Here is a 10,451-nt window from a genome sequence, read left to right as displayed (position 1 = left end):
ATGCATGCAATCGTTCGAGACGCGTTGCTGGAAGCATGCTGCTGGCAACTGAACGTCTAGGAAGTAGGGGCTGGTTTGCTGTATGTGGCTGTGACGTTAATCTACTGTTGGTTCTTAGAATACTTGACAGATTGTTCTATGGTGGAAATGCAGTGAGATTCTTATGCATAGGTCGTGAGTTAGGTAAAATTGACGTACTTAAGTATCTGTAGAGTATCAAAAGTTGATAGCAATTTAGAGCTTGTAGTTTGAAGTTGTGTCATCAAAGTTTTGTTGTGTGTACACTGTACAGTCTGCTTTAAAGTATACATTATTTCCATGTACTTGCAATTCAGGGCTGTCTACGATCTTGATCACACCTCAGCCAAGAACACTTATAATTTTGTATGTAGAATGCAGAAATTATGCATGCACTTTCTGTACCGTATTTCTCACGTGTAGCTTATCGTAACTGAACGTTCTGTCGTGCGGTTATAGATTGAAACATTTGACCGTTAAGCCAAACTAACTTTGGAGGATTTGTTAATGCAACCTTAAGATATATAACTGTTCCAGTAACATATCCTGTTCTAAGGACAGTAAGTACAGAAGACGGTAAGAATGCCAGAGCAAACTTCAGCATGTGGGGCTTACGTTTGCTCCAAGGCTGGACTGTGGAAGTTGGTGGTCGTGATTTCGGGCTGCGCAACTTTTGCAATCTATGCTGACAGCGAGAAATACTTGGGTTCTGGAATGAAGACCCTCATATTAGCTTGCTTCATCATCTCATGGGCGATCAGCGTGATGCTCTATTTCTTTAGAGTAACAGGTTGGTGCTAAGATGTTGACATGTTGCTGATAAAATGAACACTTTTGTAAGTGTCAATGGTACATCAATGTGATCAATGTGATGATTAAGTCAATTGGAGAGGTATTACTACTGTTAGGTCCACATATATATATATACATACAGCCAAATAAAAATAATGGTTGCTTGCTATTTGGCAAATGAATTAAAAGTGATTCGTCAACACTATCGCATTGTGTTTTCTCGAAACGATGCATGTAAAGCATGTAATTTGCAAGTAAAATCCACCAGCTACATAGTTTATGAAACTTAGTATCAAAGTACGGTCTTTGTTTAAATTGAAACCCCGAACCTGAATACCCAACGCGTTTTCTGCGCACAATTAAACCGGAAACCGTTGAGGATTCGCGCGTTTCAGATTGATTTACAGAATGTTCTACGTAATTTCCTGGCAAAGAGCTGTGCGATGTTACGTCATGCTAAATTTTTAGTCAACTTGCGGTAGGTTTGGCAAAGCGATCTGATGCGACAGCGCAATGATTTATTCATGCGTCCTTGCGACAGAAAAACGATTTTTGACTTTTTAACCTCGGATTCGGCGTTAGGGCGTTTCCGGGTGCTTTCCCGCAGTCGAGAACGACAATTTATCGGATTTTTGCCCATTTTAGGCTGAACAACATTTCGCTCAACATATTTCTTTTCACCGTTTGGGGATTCTGAAATTTGTCAATTATGTTTTCAACTAATGTAGATTACAAAGCATCTTGCCAACGTTTTTACCATTTTCTGCTTTATATTGAAACTACAAATTTCAAATTAAACACATCATGTACCACGCTCGTTAAAATTCAAAAATTACACAAACAAGAAAATAGTGTTGTTTTATTTAAGGATTGTTCGTTCATTTGAATTCGTCGTGTATGTCGTTTGATTCGTTCGACTACTTCTGGGCGTGGATATCCTGCGTCAACTTTGTTTCTATGTCAGTTCTGTTGGCCTGTTTCTTTGGAAACTGTGACCCCGGGTGCTCCGGATCCAGAGGGTAGGTGTTGAATACACTCATCGTGTGGGTGGTCTTATTTACCCGCTGTAGAAACATTGCGCCTTTGTTCAAATATTTGCTTTTCAACATTTATAACAGATAAAACATTTGAAACAATTCCCCTCTGATGAGCATTGCTTTCAGTTTCAAAACAATAGTTTTTCGCAAAGATCCAACTCTGTTCATTTATGGAGCAAATTGATGTTTTATACGAATCGTGCTGATATTGTTTATACATAAAACATGTGTGTTTTGCTGCAGATATTGTTCTTGTGCCAAGCAGCTTACAGCTCTATTTCTTGGCTTCCTGACTGCGGTTTTCTACATCCTTGAGGCGCAAAACCTGAGACTCTACGCACCTGTTGGAACGGGTGCGTTAAATATTTTATGAATTTCAAGTCCAGTATTATGTATGGGACGAAAAGATGAAGGCTGTGTACCGGTTTGGCCTCCGCATGATCCTGGTGCCAAAAGTTGTTTACAACAAGGAAAGTAAAGTTAATACTAAATCATTTATACCTGATGAAAGAACTCGCGATAGATCATGTCAAAAAAATAAAAGTAGTTTTTTCGACAGTGCCAACACCAGAAAAGTTTAAGATACATCTTTATTCAATTTGGTGCAAAGATTGTTTTTGTTGAAATACATTTGCCTACTATTCACTTATGCTTTGATTGAAATAAACTGAGAACCTATCTATTTCCTGTGTTTCGTTAAGGTTACGGGACGTCTTGGCGAGGTTTGTGGCGAATGATAATCCTTGTGGTTGGCGGTTGCGCTTTCGGGCTCCTGATCGAGACTGGATACGTTTGTCCACGAAGCGCTAAGACCGGGTATGTTTCTGATATATACGCTAAGCGCTAAGACCGGGATCGACAGTGTAGCATACCTTAAATGGACAATTTGTAGCCTACCTCAGATGCACATTTTTTACTACTGAAAAAACGCATTGTATAAAAAGCAGTTTATTGGTTGTCGCGTACTTCATTATAATGAAAGATAAATTGACGAAAACTACCTTATAGCATTCAATCTAGTGTTTATAACAATTACCAAACTTCTTTTGTAGATGCAACAGCGCACGTCTGTTCGTTCTTATAGTGTGGTGCACCGCCTGGGGGTTCTCGTGTCTTTTGTATTTATTTCACATCTGCAACTTTAGTGCACAAGTGGTAAGATAAATTTCGTGTTTTTTTATGTTGGTATTTTATTAGTTTTTATTATTTTATGCCAATAAAAGTTTTTATATTTCGCTGTTGTTCTGCATGTTGTACTTTTCAACATAACCTGAACATATGCCACAAAAATTTACGTAGAGTGCAATCAATAAACATTTCGTCTGCTCCTGGACTCAAATAATAAAAAAAAATTACGTTAATTTGTTTTTTTGAAGAAAAACATATAATTTAAACATATATTTTGGTTTCGTCAACATTACAACTGCCTTTGATAAACGTGGAAAAGTCGATACATTTGCTTGTAGTTAAAATATATTTGGATAAACGAAAATTGTGCAACGAAAGCCCATTATGAAGTTCTTATCGGTTTCAACATTGCGGTAGTCTTGTATAATTGGTTTACTCAATGGTTTGGAAATAGGGTTTTACCCAATAGTTAAAATGATCTGCCAGGGTGATTATAATGAATTCTTTATTTCAGTCGGTTGAGGGTCGGGTGCGATTTGGTGGAATCGAGTTTTTTTGGGCAGCTTTTTCCTGCCTACTGTTCCTAGTTGGTGCTTGCGTCTTCGCTGGATTTATGGAATGTAAACAATTCAACAATGGAATTTGCCGGTCGCGTCTTGCATGTAAGTAATTGGCGGTTTATGAAGTACAATGACGTTTACAAAAGCGTTGTGCGCGCGATGCGTTGCAGAAAAATATGACAAATTGCTGGTTTTCGAAGGTGTGTTTATTACTTGATGTTAAATGTCAAGTAATACAAGCACGACTGAACAATGATAGAAACTTGCCGTGTACAAAAAACTTCTATGTAAATAAGGAAGATGCCCATTTAGCGAATATAGTTTCCTACATTATACCAGGCTGCTACTGTATTAAAGCCAGCGCTTTGTGTGTGCAATACTGTGAGTGATATTACTGTTTTACACAGCCGTCATATGCGGTTTTGTTGCTGCCGTCTTGTTCGGAATCGACGCCTACCAACTTCGCAGCAATCGACCAATCTGGCTTTTCACCTCATCGGCGCCACCAAGGCGATGATTGAAGCAACGCAGACGCCACACTAAGTGGCGCAGACGGGCACTTGAATACAGATCCGTGGACTACAGGCTGTTGTGTGGATGTTGTGACTGAGAAGTCAATCTGTTGCTGCTGATTATACATATATGTGTCTGTCTTTGGTTAATAACTTACACTGCAACGCTCCAAGACTGGGTTTGAAGAAATATTCAAAATTTGACGAATCCAAAACCTCGTGATAGTCTAAATCAAAATACTGATTGTGGCATTTTAAAGTTTTAAAATAAAAAAATGTCGTCTGCTAAAAATTTTACGGAGAAATTTTTCCAATTTCTTCAGTGTTGTGTGTTTGTATGACTCCAACATTAATCTCCACGCAAGCCTGGTTACATTCTCTACGCAATCTCAACCATACGATATTTCCTGGTATTAGGAGGCGGCTACGCAGGAAGAAGGGATCTCCTTTCCATTGTTTAACGCTGGCTTGGATCAAACCATTGTCGTTTTCTGATTCTTTGTCCTCAAAATCCGTCATTTCCCAAAACTGGGAAACTTCAACGAATTTTTCCGGGCTATTTCTTTGGGCGTGAAACGCGACTACATAGTCTGTTTTTCATATTTTCAAAACAGATCTGCTTCGAAATACGACTGTTTCGAAATGTGATTACGATCGACATAAACCAACAAACGATCTGTAAAAAAATATATTTGTTAAATTTAAATTCAAACACATTTACAAGTTGTGACCGTATGTCCAGAGGAAATTGTTCCCAAATCTATGTTCTTGCACCGGGCGTTAATTTTTACTCCAAAAGGCCTCGGACTAATCAGTGGACTGCTGTATATAGTCTATCGACTTCCACCGTAAGGGTGGGTAAGTTGACTATATATTCGTCATAAAGAACCGGGAATTTTCGGTCACCACTGTAACTTGATAAACAGACGTTGCGTAATGTGAGACCTCGCAATTCGTAGAAAAACTTTACCCTCGTCTCGTTTCCATCAAACTCCTATAATCCAAACACGGTAGTTGAGTTTACGGTGAGCTTGTAGGCCCTGTATGGCAATTAAACATAAAAAATACAGGTTTCAGGATCATCTGCATTAATACAGCGACTGTTTTGCTTGCTTGCCAAAAACAAACTTTGTGAATTGTGACTTATAAAGGGGTACTCATATTCTTAAAAAGAAAATTTACTGATTGCATCTTGAATTGTATAGAAATGGATTAAACACAATGTTTATTCTCTGATTAACAGAACAAGATGTTGTCCGAAGTTTTTTATTTCCCAATCTGAGTAATGACAATGGGCGAATCCAACAGAGAAACACCAACACAAATGAAAGAACAAGTCTGTTGACTTGACAACCGAGGCCTACAACGCATGATTCGTATACAATGTAAATGCGAAAGGAATGATGAGTGATGTGTTTTTAAAATTAAAACTATTTTTTATTCTATAAACACCACTACCAAACTATCCTACAAAACAACAAAGTTTCAAATTGTTTGGTTTTAAAGAGACACAAAGGCAGTTTGTTGTGAATTTGTGTTAAAATTCAATTGACACGCATCATCAACTTGATAGGAAATGTTACGAGAAAAAATACACATAATATCTGCGAAAATACGGCACGGCGGCCATTGCACGGCTGGTACTTTACAGCTAGATATACAAACCACGTTCTGCAGCGAACTAATACAAAAAGCACAACAGCAATTTAATTCTAAATCCCGCAATGACAGAGAGAAACTTAAACATTGAGTAAGAACAAGGATAAAATCTTTGTGTTTCTTTTCTCACTGGAAAACCCGTACTTTTGCTCGACGTTGCCAAAACTACGCCCATGTATGTTTGATGGTGACATCTAACGGACAAGGTTTTCTTTATATTAGCAGTTGGATGTTTACAGCGTCTATAGTTTAAGGCAAATCGCCCTGATTAATGTTCAGCATAATGTACAGACCGCACGGGATAGGAACATATGCCGCAACGTCTAAACAGGATGCAAAACTGTCGGCCATTCTTTACACAACCGAATTTTGGTTCGATTTAAGGCGACAGAGGCCTTAACAGCGGGATTTCGTCACATAGAACAAATAGTTGCGATGAAGATTTGCTGCACATCATACAGTTAGTAGACGTTTGCAGCAAACAGAAAGGAAATATCTTGTTTGAAATAACGTCACACTTGAATCTGGTTCGAAACAAACGTATTTGAGAGTACCATAATGGAGTCTCCTATTTCCACGTTAAACTAAGCGAACTCCAAGTCAGTTTGCAATATTTCAGGGATCTGTAAAATGTGCTTGCAATGAACACACTTTGGCTTATGTAATGTCCAGAATGGATCTTAACAGATTCTCTACAGTGCAAACTGCATCACGGTTGATTACTAACTGAGAATTAAGAACTTGTACATGGGTTATAAGGCAGAACATCAACCAAAACCAGCAAAAACGTAACTTCCAGCAAAGGGGCAGGCTGTCGTTAATTTCATTTACAGTCTGAACAAATGAGGCTGGAAGGTAAACAGAGCAAAAATAATAGTAAAATATGGGGTTGGCTGTTTTCAATCGATGTTAACAAGATTTGTCCAACACAAATGTTCGGTCCAGCAGAAATGAATGCTGTTGTTGTTTCAGATCCTGTTGATGTTAAACCACCTCGTATTGTGCCTTGATTGTTCGCATAAGAAGGCACGCAAACACGATCCCGATAATCTAAACAAAAATTTTAGTTGAATTTTAGACAAACCGGTTTTAGATCACTAAATATATAACTTGTAATATATATTCATCTGGCTTCAAGATTGTCTTTTATTGCAGTCTTAGCATGACAAACACTGCTTATACCCAATAGTCCCTAAACATCATGCAAATACTTTCTTTTCATTCGTTGGTATTGGGATAAATTTGATATCGGTGTCAGAGTAACGGCAGATTTGGTTTACAACCTGTACTAAACCTTTAGAAATTGAAACTCGAAAAATCTGTTGGGAAATGTATCACATAACTTAAGCCTTATGTTACTCCATGAGTCAGGTTTAGTACTGCAAAGCTTAGACATTATGTTAAAACAGAGATGTCAGTGGGTGGCGTATCCTAAACTCCTCCTATTGTTATTGATATGAGCGCTGTTTCCTTTTCGTCTGCAACACAGCACATATGCTTGCTTCATGGGCAGGCACATAGCATATCGTGGTGGTATGAAAATGCGTGATCTCCGTCCCACATTTGCGCAATTTCAAGTCAGCTATATATGTATATTTGACCTCTGGTTTCAGAGACACGACTATTTCAACGGCGGATACACAACGTTGTTTTATGCAAATTCATGTGAAAACATTGAAAAGTCGTAACTTTTACCCGAATCGCATTAATTGCATACAGGTTGCAAACAAACTGATGTTTGTTTCAAAGTCAGATAACCCTGTTTGCATGTTGTCAAATTGGGCGATAACTCCTACGGTTTTGAAGGTTCCCATGCCATTTTATTTTGCATACTTTTTGTTATTCTGCTTTCAAGTTCTTTTTGTACAAAATAAAATAAAATTGAAATTAATATTCCACTTTTGTGAAAAAAATATTTGCATTTTCTTGTCCGACAGTTAAATTTACATAATGTAGAGCCGATATCTTCCGAATTAGACCGTATTAATCCCAGCGTTTTACTCACCTGTATGAATATGATGGCCACTCCTATTCCGCCAACAGCAACGATGTTCTTCTTGAAGAGTTTTTCAACCTTCGGAACGCAACCCTGGAGTGAAAGTGGATCATGTTTAAACGTCAAATTTTAATTAGTCGTTTAGTTGCTTCTGTACTTGTATGTTACACGACGCTGGAACAAGTGCCTCTTAAAATCTCTTAGAACACTCGAAGTTCTGAAGCTACTTAAGTATTTTTCAGGCAAAAAGCTTCAAAGAAAGTAATTTTAAATTTTCTTTATTGTGAATTTAGTATTGGAAAACAGCGTCAGTTCTTATTGCCGTCGATAGAGTTTGTTTTAAAATCACGGCGCTTATCTTTTGCGAATGCCAGACGGATGTGACGTCACGTTCTTCCGTTTACCCACATTACATTGTAAATAGATAATGTACTGTGTGGTGTTATGGAGCGTGTTGAAACAAAATGTGCATGAACTCACCAAACTGTGACGAGCTGTGGTGCTGAGTAGACCGCATCCCACAGTTTCCTTCACACAACAGCTGTCTGGTACAAGAATCGTGGCTGCGAACAAATCGATTGTTTTAACATCAACATTGCTTATGTCCGAAATTTGAGCTTGTAAATCTTATTCCTCCTTTGTTGTTTGTTTTAGTCGAGCTTACTGCTATGCGGCTCCTTCATACAGTAATGCTAAAGCTTTTCGGTCCACTGCTCATCCATAAAACTTTATATAAGGCAATCAGTGCGGACTCTGTTCATGGCCCCCAGAAAAATGACCTGCGACCCATCAGGGCGGCCACAGACCACGTTTTAGAAATTCTACAGACATTACACTATTTCGATCTTTAGTGTAGCTTTTGAATTATAGCCATTGGAGCAGTTAGAGTAGATAGTGTTCATTGTGTTCATATTCTTATACCTAGCATTGTGGAGTTGTATCCCAGCTTCGTGGCCTGAGCCTTCGCTTCAGCTTGGAAGATCGCACTTGTATTCCAGTCTTTGTAGCTGACAGAACCACAGCATTTGAACTAAAAATCGGAAATGAAACTTTATGCCCGAAACCAACTTTATCACATATGAAACTCCTATTGCTGCCAGGCATGTTGTTAAAATGTACTGCTCCTCTGGCATAAAATATACGTGCTGTATAATTTCGACGTTTCGTCTGCCATACGGCGAGACTTTAGTAGGTATGAAGTCTCGCCGCGCGGCAGACAAAACGGCGAAAAAATACAGCACGTATATTTTACATTTCCAAGTGCAACTTCACCACGTTTATCAAACACATAGTTTGTAACGAAAGCTGTTTTGTTTTAAACTTGGAGACTGGCATTACGATTGGGTTACGACTTTTAACGTGTCACAACTTATGGTACCTGGGTTTGAACGAAATTGAAAGCTTTCTTTGTTTCCGTTTTGTATTCCTTGATAGATTTCTGGAATGACTTTTTCAGATACACTTCCACCTTGCAAAGTAAAAATATACAAAATCACTTAAAAATTCTACAAGTTGTAACGAAAAATCATATCCAACTGCATGTGCATTATAGGTAATAGGTATTAAAGTTAGGCGCAACGTATCGCACGGTCACATACCTTGGCCCTTAGGACGTAGGCAGAGATAGTGGCAGCAATCTCCAGAATGAGAATGAAGATCATAAGTCCGGCGTACTGAATTAAATGAAATTATCAAGCGAAATTCAAAAGGAGTAAAGTTCAACACATGAGAATTTGTTGCATGAACTTGAATCTTACCGTGGTGACCATGCAGTAGTTCTCCTTAAATGCTCCACAGCATCCAAAGAAACCTAAAATGGAGTTGGTTTATTCGTTGTGAAACTTAAATAACTCCAATTCTAACTTATTACGTACATCGTGTCCATGCAACTGCCAAAAATGCACGTTTATTGGAAACCTAGCATACAGATGGTGTTGTTTCAAGTTTGTTAAATATATTATCGTGTAGTCATTTCAAGAAGAAACTGATACGTAATAAATGTTTTGCGTTGTCATGGTTTGAAATCCATGACCAATTTATGCCCTTCCTTCCCAGCGAATCGTTTCAAGAAAACGTTACCCCGTGTAGTTTTACAACGTTAATTCCCAGCCAGGTTCTACCTACCAATTATAAAGATGAACACTCCAATACAAATGATTAGCACAGGGGCAGCAGATATGGCACTTCCCGTCAAGGTCACAAGGCTCCTGTATTTGATTTCCACGGCCGCTCCAATCGCAATCATGGCGATTCCAAAGATCTACAGCAAATTAATACACGTTGATAAGAAGGCATAGTGAATGAGAAGAGATTTATTGAATGAATATTGTGTTTGGGAAGACGGAAGATTACAATCGATCAATCGATTTTATTACTCTAACTGCACTTACAATGCACGGTCAGTTGATAAAGAAGAAAAACTAACTTACGAAAAACACCAGGTTGAAAGCAAACAGAAGGTATTTGATAAATTTCATTCCACAATCCATCTTGTCTTATCTTGTTGGCACTCAAATAACTAAACTTTGAATTATCGGGAAATGCTGTCAAAAACGACACAAAATATTAGTCACGCAACGCAGAATTCTGGCCGGACGACTTAAGCTTGCTTAACAAGTGAGTTGAAATGGTGGAACACGGATTAGAAGCACGAGGTTGTCACATGATTGGCTTGCACACTCGTCGTAGGAACACTATGGTTCCAAGACACTAATTCTGACTTGTTTGGCATTTCTAACCTAACAAATAG

General features: G+C 38.4%; 2 protein-coding genes across 2 annotated transcripts; one reads left to right on the top strand and one right to left on the bottom strand.

Annotated features, from left to right (window-relative positions):
- The first annotated feature begins 481 nt into the window (after positions 1–481).
- On the top strand, positions 482–4,317 carry LOC145914028 (uncharacterized). The gene is made up of 7 exons (XM_083001804.1): positions 482–808; positions 1,679–1,829; positions 2,091–2,200; positions 2,549–2,663; positions 2,900–3,002; positions 3,490–3,637; positions 3,943–4,317. Exons 1-7 carry the CDS (start codon positions 601–603, stop codon positions 4,050–4,052), a joined length of 945 nt encoding a protein of 314 aa, XP_082857930.1. The 5' UTR covers positions 482–600; the 3' UTR covers positions 4,053–4,317.
- A 980-nt stretch (positions 4,318–5,297) lies between these two features.
- Positions 5,298–10,259, bottom strand: LOC145913537 (CD63 antigen-like). The gene is made up of 9 exons (XM_083001243.1): positions 10,132–10,259; positions 9,827–9,962; positions 9,460–9,512; positions 9,301–9,375; positions 9,081–9,170; positions 8,624–8,732; positions 8,183–8,265; positions 7,712–7,795; positions 5,298–6,756 (listed from the first exon to the last, which is right to left on the bottom strand). The coding sequence occupies exons 1-9, from the start codon at positions 10,189–10,191 to the stop codon at positions 6,691–6,693; spliced, it is 756 nt and encodes a 251-aa protein (XP_082857369.1). The 5' UTR covers positions 10,192–10,259; the 3' UTR covers positions 5,298–6,690.
- Between the last annotated feature and the right edge of the window lie 192 nt (positions 10,260–10,451).

This window comes from Ascidia mentula, chromosome 9, assembly GCF_947561715.1.
Source record: "Ascidia mentula chromosome 9, kaAscMent1.1, whole genome shotgun sequence".
NCBI classification, from domain to species: Eukaryota; Metazoa; Chordata; class Ascidiacea; order Phlebobranchia; family Ascidiidae; genus Ascidia; species Ascidia mentula.
This window is presented reverse-complemented; position numbering and strand designations above follow the sequence as displayed.

Coding starts and splice junctions, on each gene's coding strand:
- LOC145913537 (XM_083001243.1), bottom strand. CDS start 10,191: ATGGATTGTGGAATGAAATTTATCAAATACCTTCTGTTTGCTTTCAAC. Junction 9,376..9,459: donor ACTACTGCATGGTCACCACG/GTAAGATTCAAG, acceptor CATTTAATTCAG/TACGCCGGACTTATGATCTT. Junction 8,266..8,623: donor ATACAACTCCACAATGCTAG/GTATAAGAATAT, acceptor ATTTGTTCGCAG/CCACGATTCTTGTACCAGAC.
- LOC145914028 (XM_083001804.1), top strand. CDS start 601: ATGCCAGAGCAAACTTCAGCATGTGGGGCTTACGTTTGCTCCAAGGCT. Junction 3,003..3,489: donor GCAACTTTAGTGCACAAGTG/GTAAGATAAATT, acceptor TCTTTATTTCAG/TCGGTTGAGGGTCGGGTGCG. Junction 3,638..3,942: donor TTGCCGGTCGCGTCTTGCAT/GTAAGTAATTGG, acceptor TGTTTTACACAG/CCGTCATATGCGGTTTTGTT.